Source organism: Aptenodytes patagonicus, chromosome 6 (assembly GCF_965638725.1).
Source record: "Aptenodytes patagonicus chromosome 6, bAptPat1.pri.cur, whole genome shotgun sequence".
NCBI lineage: Eukaryota > Metazoa > Chordata > Aves > Sphenisciformes > Spheniscidae > Aptenodytes > Aptenodytes patagonicus.
In genome coordinates, this window is record NC_134954.1 from 17,264,109 (window position 1) to 17,280,440 (window position 16,332).

The 16,332-nt window shown below is 37.5% G+C and overlaps 1 protein-coding gene across 7 annotated transcripts in view; it reads right to left on the reverse strand.

Moving 5' to 3' along the window:
- NLGN1 (neuroligin 1) overlaps positions 1 to 16,332 on the reverse strand; it is a 407,139-nt gene that overhangs the window by 8,641 nt on the left and 382,166 nt on the right. For all 7 annotated transcript variants that reach the window (XM_076341355.1, XM_076341354.1, XM_076341352.1 and 4 more), the window contains one exon: positions 411 to 623. In XM_076341355.1, the coding sequence (XP_076197470.1) occupies positions 411 to 623 (213 nt within the window). The remainder of the gene's footprint in view (positions 1 to 410; positions 624 to 16,332) is intronic.

Sequence of the window (16,332 nt, forward strand, 5' to 3'; positions counted from 1 at the left end):
TTTTCTTTAAATTCTACTCCTCACGAGAAACTAAACATGCCTTTTATGACTGTCTGAATATAGATGACCTCATCTACTGTGAGCATGACTGACTGATTTTCCAAAAAGGACACCCTTAGGTAGGAAAGAAAAGAGACAAAAATGATGCACCGAGAAAATGCTGTTCAGAAGTCTGCTATAAAGTGTTTCTACAAAGCTCCATAGGAAAAAGAAGAAAGTGACCCAAAATTTAAACATGCACAGAAGAGTTGAGGGAGAAGGCAGCTTGTACAGCCTTTAAAAAGTTTGCTTAATATTGAGCTGAACTCAACAGTTCATAGGAACAAAGAAAAAATACAGAGCATCACATAGTACTAATGGCGGTGGCATGCAGACACCAAAATTGTCAAAATTTGCAACCTGCATAATACCTTTGGTTGAATTGCTCCAACGGTTACCTTCAGAATAATGGGATAAAGTCAACAGATTGACACATGAACCGCCTGCACCAGATCCAAAAACAGTTATTCTTAATGGGTCACCACCAAAGAACCCAATATTTTCACTAGTCCATCGCAAAGCTTGAATTAGATCAAGGAGGCCATAGTTTCCTTTTGCTGCTTGGTCCCCAGTGCTCAAAAATCCTGTGAATGGAAATGAAAAAAGAAAGGGTTAGCAAGTCCTCTTCTGAGTAATCCTTTTGCAATCTTCTAAGTAAGATGTCAAAAGTACATGCCATTAAATATTATGGAACTACATAATTTTCCATATTCACTGGACAACAATTTGCAATTTTGCACTCTTCCTGAAACAAATTATTTGGTATTCACCCTTTTGGCCATGATATATTAATGTAGGGAAGATGAAGATACATCCCAGGCAAAATACTCGGCTAAGTCTTAACAGGTCACAACCTATTACTCCCAAAGACTTCATGTTGATTGTACTAAGTTTAAGAGTAAACATTTAACAAACAGATATGCTGCAGTCATTTCATAAGTGATTTGGTCAACTGTGTATTGCACTTCTGTACTTAGATGCAGCCATGAGCTTTGCACATGCCTGAGAGGTAACGGTTACACTTCTTTGTAGACTGTGTTTGGTTATGTCCTGGCAACACACTATCTTTTCCTTTTTTCTCCCCCCAAAAATGCAGCTTATGTCACAGGACAAGCCGGGTTGAACAATGTGAGCAGCTCTCAACTCCCTGAGCTCTATCCCATAGTCATTAACCTGAGTTAATTGAATCTACATTAAATGGATAAAGACAATTTAAGCTGTTTCCATGACCCCTTAACATCAAAAAGATGCTCTCCGGTAATCCGGAGAGCACAAGAATTGCTCCCTTTTATTCATACTGGAAGAAAACCGGCAGAAGAAGTCAGGTACAGGAATGACTGTTTTATACTTTATTCCCAGAAATACCCTCGTATTTAGTATTGCTGTTACTCTTGTCATTAGAACCTAGTGACTCTAGAAGGTGGACAATAAAAACTTCGAAGAAAGTCTCTGTTGATAAAAGACATTGCTTTGCTTTTGGATCCCATTTGTTGACATTTCCAATTTTCTCAGCTTAACGAACAAATGTTTAAATAATACCAGCATTATGAAGTAGCCCAGTGCCACCATTTGCATATCAAACTGATTTAATGCTCACTAAATCAACAGTGTAACTGTTTTTCAGTACATGCTTTATAGAAAAATGCAACCATTACAACAATTATTTCCACATTAATTAGATATTAGTGGGTCTTCTAGTCTCATCAAAGTTCTACTGATTTAACTCTCTTGAGTGCAGACAGCCTACTCAAAAGAAGTTTACAGTAGTTTTTCAAATGGCTCTCAAAGGAGTCCTACTGTTTCATTATGACAATAAAAGCAGCTTTTGAGACATTTCTAACAAGACAGACACGTGTGCGTATACATATATAAAGTAAGGATTTAACAAGAATACATAGATGCATGCGTGTACCTATATTCATGTATATAACGAACATGTCATTTGTTACTTTATTATTATTCTGATTTCACTTCAAATGGCAAGCTTACATTTGGCATTCTGTTGTATGTGTAGACATTTATACTAACAGACCTTCTTTGCTGTAAACTGCACTGAACGCTAATTGGTCTCGCTGCCTCCGTAGTTGAGCTATGCTCCGTTTAGAGCGAGCAGCTTTGTTTGTGTAGGTCAGTCCTGATTTTTGTTACCATGGAGAGGGAACAGGAAAGTGGCATAAGGTGCCAGGCCAGCAATTCTCCCACTTCCAGACCTAATGTACCAAGTCTAATGGCATACTTTATTCACTGTAGCCGTAGTAAATTGTTACTCTGATACTGGACTTCAAAATAACCACTATTCTACAACTAAAGTGTGCCACAATTACTACTTAACTGCATAAAAAAGCAAAGTAGCATCACTACCATAGAAGAAAATACCACCTTGATATTCAGGGAAAGCCCAGAAATGAAGTCATAAATATAATCAATTCATTCTCATTTTACTATTACAGCTCAGTACTGAGTTGACATGAATATGATGTTATTTTACTCTGCTTCACTCTCTTTCATTTTCTTCTGTGTAGCCAGAGGGGCTGGTGTGCATGCCTATGTCAAAGGATGGCCCCAGTATAATCCTTCCTGCACAGAAGCACTCATTCCTGACTTCACGCTCCAATAAAATGCTGTCCCCCATAAATAGTTTTTAAGGACACAGAGAGATGATGTCTTTGAATCTATGATAGCAAATCTAATGAAAGCTTCCTAACCAGTCTCACTGCCTTTGTCAGCCTGCTTGGAGTTGAGGGATGGTACCAGTGACTGTAAGAAAATTAAAATGTAGGAATTTATGGGAACTACAGGAGCCTGTGGCTGCACATGCTGGGAAGGTCTTCCCCTTTCTCTGTGTAAGTATATGACTGTACAAAATTCGTGACAAATCTGTTCATCATATTAAGCACATAAGTAACTGCACTGATTTAAGGGATTAGAGGAACAATTGACACTGGGGGTCCTTGAAACACAGGCAGCAGTGAGATGAGAGCAGTTAGAGCAGTTACCAAAACTGTGCCCTAAACAAGTCCCTCTTTGCTTTTTCCCCTTTCCCTGGCTTGCAGGTTCCCTGAGCCTGGACAGGATCTGCTCTCAGCAGAGCTGCAGCGTTGGTTCAAAAAGATCCTGTTGATTTCTCAAAGTGATTTCAAGGCACTTACTAGGAAAATAGGTGGTAGGGTTATAGCTGAGATACAGTGATCGCCCTGAAGGAAAACGCATGCTAACACTCAAACTTTCTGAAAAAGTTGTTTTCCATACTCTGTACAATATGCAGCAAAGTGGGAAGCAAGTAAGTCTTTGCCTGGAAAAGCAACAGATGAAAATTGTAGGTAAAGCTTTAGGGCAATCCCCTGCTGTTAAATGAGTTCACATCAAGACCAGAAGCTTGATGGGGAAATGGGAAATCCTTGGGAAACTATAAATACAGTAGTTTTAAAGAATCTTTGCGAAAAGGATCTTAAAAAAGAGAGCAAAAGTGGAAATATCTTCTGTTGCTAAAAGCAGACACCAGGAACCTTGCATTCAGTTCAGGAAATGTGCCAGAAGGGGGAGCTTTCAGTTTATTTAAAAAAAAAAAAAAAGGGGGAAAAAAAAAGGAAGTATTAGTAATATTCTCCTCATTTATCTATATTAGACAAATTATGACTTGTGTCCAGAGCGGCAGCTCCGATGCAAAAGAAATATCTCACGCCTCCTCAGCAAGAACCACATTGGCTGACTTCCATATCTACACAAGATGGATGATTATTGATGTTGACTTTCATGACATGAAACATTTCTATCTCATTTTTCAGAACCATAAGAAGCCTGTTAATATCGCCACCTGTTCATGCCTTTTTTCTTGCATGCAGTAGTATCAGCATGGCTTAGAAGCATTCAAAATGTCATGAAATCAGAGATAGGACTGATAAAACAGATGAGGTTTTTCTTTCGAGTTTTGGGTTTTTTTTTCTAGCGAGGAGTGCCTCAATACAGATAAACTCATCTAACTAAACACCTGTAGAGAAATGCTTTAACACACAGCATCATACCCAGTCTGTAGGTCTGTGGGTGCAAGTAATTATTCCTATTTATCACTTAGATAAAATAGAGATTGCAAAAATATGTTTTGTCTTTATCCCAAGAGGAGCTTTCAGAATGTAATTAATATAGATACCATACATTTCCATGCATTTCTATGACATGATCATTACACTATCTAGATATTAAGCTAGCAATTTTGAGTCACAGAGGTGAACCTGCTCTTGCTGAAAAGGGCTTGCGTGTCTGAAAGCTTGTCTGTTTTTTAAACTGTATCAGCTAGTCTATTAAAATATATTATCCCTTTCTGCAAATGCTGTCTTGTTATTGTCCTTGGATTGTCGTCTCACCAAGAATGCTGCTATCATATGCTACCACCTTTTGCTCTTGCAAAAAAAGTGAAGTAAATTATTCCTTATTTTAGTTATTCCAGGAAGACATCTGCAAAAAAAAATATTTTTGCATTATTCTCTAAAAAGGTCAGATTGAGCTAATTTTGTTCTATAATTAAGTCCTTCTACTGGAAATATTCCAACCATCAGCTGAACAATTGCTATTTTATATTCTGAATGGAGAGGTTATCTCTTCTTTTATCTCCTCCAAAGGAGCAGACTCTAATAGAATTATGGAAGAGAGGATGTGGTCTTTTGTGAGTTTAAGAAAGAGATTTATTAAGCTCATTTGGACCACTTCTCTGTTACATGTCCATTAGACAAATAGGCAGTGTGCGCCACAACCAGGCCCTGCATTTTGTGTTAAGATAAATTTTAATGCTTTATAGGCTTATCTCCCTGGGTAATGATTTCTGCTTGTCATTCAGATAAATCTTTTTCTAATATGATTCCAGCATTTTTGAAGAGTAAATAAAATAATAGAGTTGGGAAAGTGAAAATATTTTTTTTGAAAACTACAGTAGATTGAATTATTTTAAGCTCTGGCCTAATTTGAACATTCAAATTAATGCAGAGGGAAAGGCCAAGACAGAATTTTTCCTAATGTAAGGAACTGCTACAACCCCATGATGCAGTAAAAGGCTAGGCACGGGCTGGTGGATACGTAAGAGAGAACCAAACCTTCCCTCTGATGAGTTCTGTCCATATAAGTGTTTTATACCCCAGCAACCTTAGTGACTGGATTAATGTAAGGGGAAGAATGTCCTTCTGGACCAAAAAAACATCTGCCTGTGAAAAAATACATGGTAACAAATGCTACTCTAAAAATAAAACAGAAGAGCTTATAAAAACTGGTCTGACATGCTTAAAGGGTTTTTTCAAAGACCTGTGTTACTGAAAGCAGAAGCGCTTAAGACTTGAATATTACCCACCTGTTTAGGCATATGTTAGAATAGTTTAGCTATGTTTCCAGTTACAATTCCCTATGCAGTCAAATGTCATCTTTTATTTTGTTAAAAGCAAATGTTAAATTGTACAAGTATAAATGCATCAACGCATAGTGGAAGAATACAGGACATACTTTGAGGGAAGAATTTATATTCCCTCTGGATTGCAAGTTCCTTGGTTAGGACTTTAGTTTGACACCTTCTATTAATATTGAATAGTAATTGCCATCTACAGAAAATTTCAGTTGCCCTTTAAACTATACCTACTCAGTTAGAAATGTGAGCAAGATAAGCGAATTTTAAGCAATATGGTTAAACTTAAAGAGCACATTTGTTTTCATCTTAGACATCTCTCTTGAATTCGCATCAACTAACTAATCTGAATGAATTACGTGGGCAGCAGCGCTGTGAACATTAATGTATATGTGATATTCATGAAGCAGAGGATACTGCTTCTCGCTTTGCTGACCAGCACATCCTAATATTAATAGCATATTTTAGTAATGGATAAGGGATAAGGTGACTAAAAGGACTAGGAACTCCCATAAGGAAGACGTAGGAGAATATAAACTATTCAGTGCAAGAAAAATATTCCTTTGTAGACATCTGCAATATACCTCTGCTCGAGAATCAGATAAGCAAGTCTTCTGAAAACGCTGCTCAATCAGGAGTTTTGTATCAAATTCATTTAATATACAAAAAAGTAATTGCAACATTAGCAAAGTACTCGTCTGTTTCTGTAGCTTTCTGCCACATACATATTCGTAATAAGATTAATGATTTCTGAATTGCAAGATTTTAGTTTAAGTCCATGAGATGTGCAGAGTATCACGCTACATTTTAATGCACTTTTTCCTGGCTGTTTAAGATACATGAGACACTGCATTTATATACAGATTTTGTTTTATGTATAGAAGATAAATTAATATGTCAGAATCTTTGCAGGTGGACACACTGTAACTGTACTTTTAAACAATTAGAAGACAAATGTTCTGTTGCAAAATATTTGTTAACAGATGTACATTGTCAGGTTGGACGGGGCTCTGAGCAACCTGATCTAGTTGAAGATGTCCCTGCTCATTGCAGGGGGGTTGGACTAGATGACCTTTAGAGCTCCCTTCCAACCCAAACCATTCTATGATTCTGTATATTATATGCATATACTTGCAAAGTATTCACTTTTCATGTAGTAAGGTTATGTGACTGGTCACATAAATTGTTTGAAAACTTACTTATATTTTCTGATGTCATACCATAAACTTTATAAATTAAGGACAAGTATCTTCCATACAAATAGCCTGCACTGATTTTTTCAGCCCACAACTCTGTTTTGGGATGTGTTAGGCTTGCATTTCTGCCGTGATCAAGTTGTGACTACCAAAAGAGCTGAATGTGCCATATAACACTGATCGAAGTGATGGGGGGGACCAGGAAGGGTTCTGATATGAGGCCAGTTTAATTGCAAATGTCCTAGAGCTGTGGAATTTTAAATTTTTTTTTAACAAAGACTCTCTTATAGAATGAAAATCCATCCATTCAATATGGCTGGACTACATGGCTGACTTGAAAAGAACAGCTCAGAAACTGAAAAGTTTTTTGTGAGTAGTTTTTCCCACTATTCACGTAACCTCAGTCATAACTGGTACAACAGTACCAACTTCACTGGCCAGTGCTATTGCGCCAGCAGTTAGCCTTTGGAAATTCCCATTCATTTCACCAGAGTAAACAATGTACAGAATTGAATCAGTAAATATAAGAACTTGTAACTATATCCTTGGGCATTTTGAAAGTATACATGGAGAAAAGTGTGTGATGATGTATAAAGTTGGATGTGCTTTTTCAGCATTGCTATTTTACTACTGGAATTTTTAACACTCCTCCCAGAGTACCAAACCCTTTGAATTAATATTAGTGAAGTGGCCAGAGCCTACAGAGAGGCTGGGCTTTCCTTGTGGCTTTCTGAAACAACAGAAGTTTTCCCTTCCTTGCATTTTACTTAATTTCTTTTCCCGTGAGAGGCTAAACGAACTGACCACTGCAAGTTACAGAAGGCCCTTACAGCTGTTTCAGTCTGGCATCTGTCACTTGCCAGCACTGATGCATTACAGCAAACTTCTAGTATAGAGGCAGATTGTGAAAGACTGCAGTGTCTCACATCAGAGCACTTTATTCCATTGTCAAAGACGTATTAGCACAGCTTCACTGGGTGCAATGCAGCCCAAAGCAGGCTAACTCTCAGTCTTTTTCCAAAACACAGGTTCTCTTTCACAGGCTATATCAAAGTCCTTTAAATGTCAAAAAAAGTCTGGATGAAGCTAGATTTTTTCTTATCCTGGAAAATTATCCTTAACCATTACAGAAGGAAGGAAGATGCTTAGATTTACTGTGATATTCTTGGCAAGTATGTCGTAGATGTTGAAGCAGTCTGAGATTATAATTTCTAGCATTTGCTGAAGGCTGTGAGAAGAGGGTGACTCTCTTTGCCTTTAAAGTTTCAGTAAAAAGATGATAAAAGTCTGAGAGTGCTTTCAAAAGCTTTAGCTGCCTTTGCTTCATGTGGCCAATGGTTATTTTCCATTCTGCCTTGTCTGTCATGTCGGAACAATTGTGGGCAGTCTCTCAAATTCTGTGTATTCTCAATGCGTGAGACGTATGTTATTGGTCCCTGTGACAATCCCAAGCTTGCACATGGGGTCGTGGTATGGGGCAGGCCCACACGATGAAGCAGGTCAATGTTTGTTTGTAAAGTACTGAGCTGGCCGGTTTCTCTGCCTGCAGCACGGCGCGGTGCAGTGTTGTTTCTCTCCAGCTCTCCCAGCCCACGTGTCAAGCGTGACCGGTTAGTGGGTCACAGCTCCCGCAGTGTGTGGCAGGCTTGTCAGACGTGAGCAATAGTGAGAATACAAAAAGTCAGATGTTTGTTACAGTACTGTTGGCTGTGGAGACAAGTTTCACAGAAGCAATTCTCTAAGCCCGTGTGGTAGAGTTGGTATCGGGGTGGGAAGTGTAAACTGATCCTGTGCTCTGCAGGCAGTTCTTGCAGCCAACGTTTTGGCTTCAGTGCAGGGAGCACGGATAAAAGGGGCTTCAGCTGCCCTCTGCTTGTCAGACCTCTACTCTAAGTACAACATAGCTGGTCCCAAATGATCACCCGAGAGATCAGCTCTATAGTAGCTTATTATAGATGATCTTTTCTGAAGAGTCACATGAAAGTCTGATAACAATCTCAGAGATACTTTGAAAGAGTTATGTAAGCAATAGGGCTAGTCCACTAGAAGTGATCTTAATACTGATTTCTGGATACGCTCTAAAAGGAAAAAAGAAAAGGAGGAGGCAAGTCTAGTCTCAGAAATACAGCTGCAGAAACTAATTTTACAGGATTTTAAGTGATGTGTGCTGACACATATTGGAAAGTAGAAGAAAGCTTTAAGAATCGATGAATGACATTTGGCGTAGGTGGACACAAAAGGCAGTTGGAGTACGTTTGATTTGATTGTCTCCTCTTCTTCATTAAAAACACAGAAAAAAGATGGGGTTTGCTATAGAAAAGAGCAGATATCTATGAATATTTTCATCTCTGAAAAAATAAGCAATCCTGCTGCCAGCAGAGAACATCTGCATAAATGCCTTCCACAAGGTAAAAATCATAGTTGTTAGTACATGGCTGAGTCATGCTCTAGGGTGACACAACTTTTAGTTTAAAGTATTTTTAAGTTGCATACAAACTCTTCACAGGAAATGAACAATGCTGTATTATAAGTAATACAATAACAATGCTCTTATGAATGACCGTCTTTGAGAACTTTCACAAAAATATAAATAAAATCAATAGTCTCTAAAAGACAGCATGGGCAAAACCAAATGTTATTATAGGATAAAGTGTGGAGTAATAAAATCAAACTCATACTGATCCTTTCAAGTATACTCAGCTAAAGCCCAAATGATAAGGCAAGGCTACCTGAGAGAACAGAAAAGTCCATAGCCAAAGCCATCACTTGACTTTCCTACTTGGCAGAAGAAAGCGATGCCCCGAGGGAGAGATTCTTGTCTTCACCAGGATTGAGTGCACAGCTGTTCCAGTCCTACTTACTTCAAGTAGTACAATATGCAAAATTAAGTATCCCACAGCACATTGCATCAAATATCTGTCCTTTACTATGGTCTTTCAGCATCCCCGTTTTCAGTAGCAAGATCAGAAACAAGGCATTACGATATGCTAGTCTTTCATGCAACATGCCATAACTTTTAACTTCAGATGATACAATTAAAGGGAGCAGCTACAAACCTAGAAAACATGTTATAGTGGAGAGTTAAGAAATATCAATGCTCTTAATGTGCAAGGCTTTAAAAATCAAAATTGACCCCATAAAAAGTCTGCTTTCCATTTTCCTTCAAGATTTGGGCAAAATGAGTTCATTATCTCAACATAGCCGAGGTGTTATTTGAAGATCTTTCTACCCAATATATTTCAGAAATTTTTGCTATATAATGAGCTGTGTAATATGTGCAGCTACTTAGAACTACATGTAGTTCAGATTCAGCTTTCAAAAGCATCTTTTAGGTAGTACCTTTTAATTGATGGTTACATGCCAGAGAACACTTTTTCTAACTTAGACCTGGAAATCGTCTTTGCTTTATAATGGTCCCTCTGGTTGTATATTAGTATATGTTTTCAGTAATACCACGCAGTTTTTCAGAATTTTGAATATGTATGTGGATGAGAGAAAGTATAGGTTTAATTTCACTAGAAGGGAAAATTCGTATTTTAGAAATAAGAAAATCATAATTACAAGTTCCATTGAGAGGGACAGCACCATAATTTTTGATACTTCTTCACAGTGTTGAGATTTGCAATGAGGGTCCAATCAATGCTAATATATATTCTATGAGCTGATGAAAGGGAAGTCATAAATCTTCATGTAAAACTGTATATGCAAATCACTAGTTAGAAGCCTAGCAGCTATTTGAAAGTGCAATCTTTCAATCAGAACACAGAAATTATGGTGCTAATTTACTGTGAACTCAAATCTCCTTATTTGAAAATAAATAGAAAAGATTAACCCTTGGACCAATTTACGAAGAACTGCATTCAGTATGTCAACACTTGCATTTTTAAGTCAGAACTGGAGGCTTTCTAAAAATATGTCACTGTTCAGATAAGATTTAATTCAGGAAAGTTTTACGAACAGTATAATACAGGTAGAGGTCATACCAGATGATCACAAAAATGCCCTCTCGCTTTTGAATGTGTGACTTAAACAACGCACGAGACTTAAATAATCAAGATCTGACTTCTATAGCCTGATCAGTGCAGATAGACCCTTTAAATGTACTGGGAATTGAAATAAGTTATGAGAAAGCCTGAGAAATAAAGCTTTTCTATCTTCCTCCTTTCTCTCTTCCTCTCCCTTTCCCCTTCCCTTCTCTTTTCTTTTTGCAAAGCTTAATCTTATTTAATCAGTGTCAACATTATTTTTGGAGTTCTGTCATTCATATGAATTTATATATGGGTCCACTATGCTCTTTGAAATATACTTGGGGGCACACAATCAATTTATCGCTTGACAAATCCTAGGGAATACCTGGCAATATTTTTACACCTGTGATAATAATGTGCCATGCTGTCTACAGATGCTATGTGGTTGACCAACTCCTTGACCTACCTGTGGCATCGCATCCACATCTGTTTCCTTGCTGCAATACAATATGCAGGGGTACCACAGTGATCAGAAAGATGACATTCTGCTCTGTCCCTTTAAACACCTAGAGGCATATTTGTCTTACTGTCCACTGTATTTGTGGCTATCTTAGCCTGCATGTAAGAATAACTTCTAATAAGAAATAGTAAGTAGACAAAGCAGCAATCCAGTTTCAGTTTGAATTGTAAAGTGAGGCATGTTGGAGCACACTGCAACACCACCATAATTATAGCACATCAGGTTATACATCACGGCTTGTTATTGCAGCTGCCATTTGTATTTATGATGGCAGAGGTGCTGAATCTATTCTTACCCAGAGAAAAGGACTTGTCTAACAGTGAGAAAACTAAGAAATATAGCAGGTTTTCAACTTATACCTGTGGACCTCTAAAAGTCTATGGACTACTTTTCAGGGGCCAAAGATCACTAAGAAAAGCAAACCAATTAAGAGCAAACACAAACATACTTTATGACTGTCTGAGCCACTAGGGAAAATTTTGAGAGGTCTGTAACAAAAATATGTTGCAAACAACTATCTTCATACGCAGGCTTGTACTAGCAAGATTCTTATACTGTTTTCATTGCTATTAACTGAACACCAGAAACATTTGTAAGAGCATATATGCCTAGACAGAGGCATAAAATCTAATTTTCTGGTAAATATCTATCAGTTCTGGTAAAATGTGAAGTAACTAAGATTTAACTGCATCACCATATGCCAGTTCCTTTCTTACACGGCATCCTGCCTCTCCTGGTACAATTTTTGCTTTCTGCTGTGTCTGAATTTCCTGTTTCACAGGGCAAGATACTTTATCTCTTTACAATGATTTTACTGTGCTGCAACACACATTTTGTGTCTTAAAGGCAGGGAGCTGAAGAAAAGTCAAGAATAGGATGAGGGTAGCTGTTACAGAGACGGTAACTGCCATTTACCAAAAAAAAAATTATTGCTATTAAACTATTCCTCCCCAGCAGAATCCTGAGGGATTTGGCCACTGCTGACTGTACAGCTGTTACACAAGACAGTAGGACATAAAAGACATGTATTAATATATAAATCATACACACAACTCCTGTGTATCTCTTCCGAGCAGTCTTATAAAATACCTGGTCATAACTTTTCTAGCAACAATGTAAATAAATACAAGATGTCAAAGAATTGTCCTTAGTCCAAGGAAAAGGAAGGAAAAAAGCCTCAAATCCACACAAAGTTATTTGAGGCTAGAATCACTGCAGCTCCATCCATTGCAATTTCACATTGGTGCACTTCAATTAAGGCATAATAAGAGTGCAAAGTAATTTATACTTATAGATTAGATGTCGTCTGTGAAAAATCACCGATTAACTCAAAGTAGGCTTCTGGAGTACCATAAGAACAAATGTTGTAGTACTCTGAGTTTTGCTTTTCAGTTAGCACCTTGAAACCACAAAAGCAAAGCTGAAATACCTTTATTTAAAGGTATTAGTAAGAAATACTTTATATGCGTGGGCACACACAGACACATGCTATCAGCATGTTGATCTTCAGGCTTCACTAAATAAAGTTTCATTCACCAATAAAGTACCAACACAAAAAGGCCTGTACTCTTTCCAATAATGATCTCAAATGTTTATTCAGTTGCTGAAAGGCAATTTTTTTACTCTGTTTTGTTACAATTAGAGAATTCTTTGAAAGATTGCCTACAGCAGCCTCAACTAAATGCAGAGCTCTAGCTTTCCATAAGGTGTTGCATCCTTTCATTCCATTCCAAAATGAGTATCATATGCATTACCACTACATGATCTGAGAATATGCATATACCCATGTACAGATGGACCAGGCTCATTGCTATTCAAAATCTAACTAATTCTGGTGAAGTCAAGAAAATCTGCCAGTTCAAACCAAGCAAGGGTGTGATTCCAGGCCCTTAATCTTTTGAGATATGTAAAAGCATGACATTAGTAAGTGCATTCATAGATACTGCATCAAATGTACAGCATCAACAAAGTGGCTAAACTAAGTAATATTTAATGGGTAGCAAAAAATAACTGATGTTTCCGATAATTAAGTATGTGAGATGACTGGAAGCTGAAGTAAGATTCTGGAAATCTTTGAAAAGAAAAATGTGTGTACATATGCCATCCGGCTCCCAATAACTGAGATTGCTCCACATGTAAAGAGTTCTGCAACAAATACAGTGAAAGAAAACCAGAGTCCAGATGAGGTGAATATACTGTGAAAGATGCTAACTTTGCATTTACTGCCCCTATATTCGGTGTACAGTAGGAAGCCAGGTATTCCATATTGCCTAATTGGAGAGTATCACATAACAGCCTCATCTAGCATGGCTAGTTTCACCTTTTTGCCATAAGAATACAGAAACCTGGTAAGTAGCAAAGTGAGGAAAATAAAAACAACAAAACCTAAATTATTTCATGTTTCTGTCATGTATTTTAAAATCTAACACTTCTTTGAAAGCTACTCTACAATTATAAAGTAATACTTTCATATTATATTTGATACACTATACAACTGCACGGTCTTTGAGTAGGAGGATTCTTTTATGGGGAGGCTGATATTCTTCAGTTACTCACATTTGGATGAAATTAGGTGTCTTGAAGCTTACAACAGCCACTTGCAGCCAAACTGAGAGAAGGAACACGAGTCAGAGGTCACAGGGAAAAAATTCTCAGCCCTGAGCAAGAACTGAATTTATACAAAATGGTCACGTCTAACAAAACAGTGCTCAGAAGAAGACAAGAATGTCAAGCACCTTCTATAAGGCAGCTAAGAAACATTATGGCAAAGAGTGGCTTGCTCAGAGGCATCAGTTTTCTATTTTGCCATTACAATTCTTATAGCTTACTACAAAGTGAACTGATAGCACAGTATTCACACAGTAAGTAAAATGGTGCTAATTTGTTTTTAACACTTAACCACATACTACAGGTTCTAAAGGCACTTTCTTAGCCTCAGATGAGTTGGAAAATCTAATCTGTGCTAATTTTCCCAGAAACAGATGGTGCATGAATTAAACTGTGTAGACTCTTTTAAGCTTCCATTCTCACTAGGTCCCTTTTGGGATAACTAATGTTCATTTCTTAAGGCTCTATTCTCCTGCACTTATTTCTCTTAAATAACTGAAAACAGCCTCCTTAATTGTATAGGAAGATACACTCAATGGGAGAAAAGTCGCAGAATTTGGGCCTTCAAGGGATTATGTTATGTACGCGAAGATTGTCACCAAACCCAGTATTTTTTGCATGGACGGTACAATGGTATCTGTGTTATTTACAATGGGAAAATGTTTCATTCCAGGCCAAGAAATATCATTACCTATGGAAGGTAAATAAAGCCAGGACTATGCCAGTAAACCTCATTCACATACATCACTTGAAGGCAGGAGGTATGAACTCATAGGACTAAAGACCACCTCATCTGAAAAGAAAGACCACAGACAGTAGGTATTAACAGGTGATTTTAGCTGTTGTTTATTATTGTAAAAGGCTTAAAGCCTCACCACAGCCCTGGGCTTAACTATGTTAGAGAGGTAACAAAGGCTGTTCTTAGGCTTTATGTGAAGGAAAGGAATCAACATGTGGAAAAGAAAAATTGGGAAGGTGAAATAATATTAAAAGAGAGTTTATTAAACCAACATGACTCACAGTTTCTCAGTAGCCTAAGAGAAGCAGATTTCTGCCCATGCTGTTGCAATATCATAATCTTTAAAAAAAAAAAGTTTCACAAAACCTGCAGTAGCCAATTGGAAGATACCCTGTTCTCCTGGAGATGCTGCACCTCTCCTTGCACAGCATCTCCCATCTCTCCCTCCTCTAAGTCAGACATTTCCGTACGGTGCGTAAGCAAGCTCAAGTCCCAAGGTCTACTCTGATTTCAGTCATGATCTGCTCCTTAAGGGAGCAGGTTGAGGGAACAGAATATAAATGGTCTATTACTGTTCTTCCTTTATATGACATTTATATGTTGCCGTGAATTACTCTGGAATCAGGATGGTTTACAGGATGTTATGTTTTTATCCTCACCCTGAATAATAAGGTAGTAGTAATACTTGGTTCATAGGAACAAGGAGACATAGCACAAAGAACAAAGAGGGAAGCGACACACCCAAGATTATAGAGGAAAGCTGTGGTGGAATAGGTAGTTGAACCTGCCTCTGAATTACGAGGCCAGAAATAGGATCTGGTAGACTTAAGCAATGAAATAGCTAGAGAATTATTGTGCCATTATATTTTGAAGATTTTTTGCAACCACATGCCCACCTTTAAAATTCCAGTGTGAACGTTCTTTTAACATACTGTATAATGTAAGCTGGGTGCTAACTGATGAAATAAATTGAGTTTCAATAGTCTTTGCTCAACAACACACCCCAAATGACACATCAGTAATTACCATCAGATCTCAAGCAACATCCTGACAAAGTTATTGAATGTAAAGCGCATCTGCTAGATTGCAATGGATTGCATTCTTGGTATGCTCGAGATTTGTCAGAAAATGTATTTCTACTCAACATTAATTCTGCTGACTCCGAGGATTGTTTCAGTTAACAAAGGCATCTCTGACACTGCAATATAGAATCATGTCCCATTTCTGGCAATGTACTGCTAGCAAAATACCAGCTGTTTTCAGTGGAGGATCAGTGTGATACAATGAGTCGATGTGCTGGCTTGATTAATCTTTATATGATTTCTCAGCTTCTAACATAACGTGCATAACTTTATATTTGTAGTCAATGGTGTAGAACATCGCTTGACAGTTAAAGTACTTATGTTCTTGTTCTTTACTCATGAGACAGTTACTGAAGAAACTTCACCTCTTTTAATTTGTTAACTTCTGAAAACAGCTGTGATGGGTTGACTACATAGACTATAGAAAGGAAGAGAGTGGCTCAATGACTAGCAGTTTCATTTAGTATCATTCTGTACATCACTGGTGTTTTCCTCCTTCAGAAGAAAAGGTACCACACGGTTTTTGCTTTTCAGTGATCCATCCGTCAAATTCAAAGAAGGTGATGAATCATAATTTCAAAATACTAATTTTGAAAATGTTTTGCTAATTCTTATGGAAAAATCACATATGATCTAAAAAATAAGTAGAATATGTCCCTAAATGTTTAGAACTAGTCTCAGTAATTTTAAGACAATATATTTCTTTCTAGGGTAGAAACTAGAACTTCTACTGTATCCTTCTTTCTTCTCCTCAGAATTGCAATTCATTGCTGTAAGTTTGGAAGACTATTTAACAGC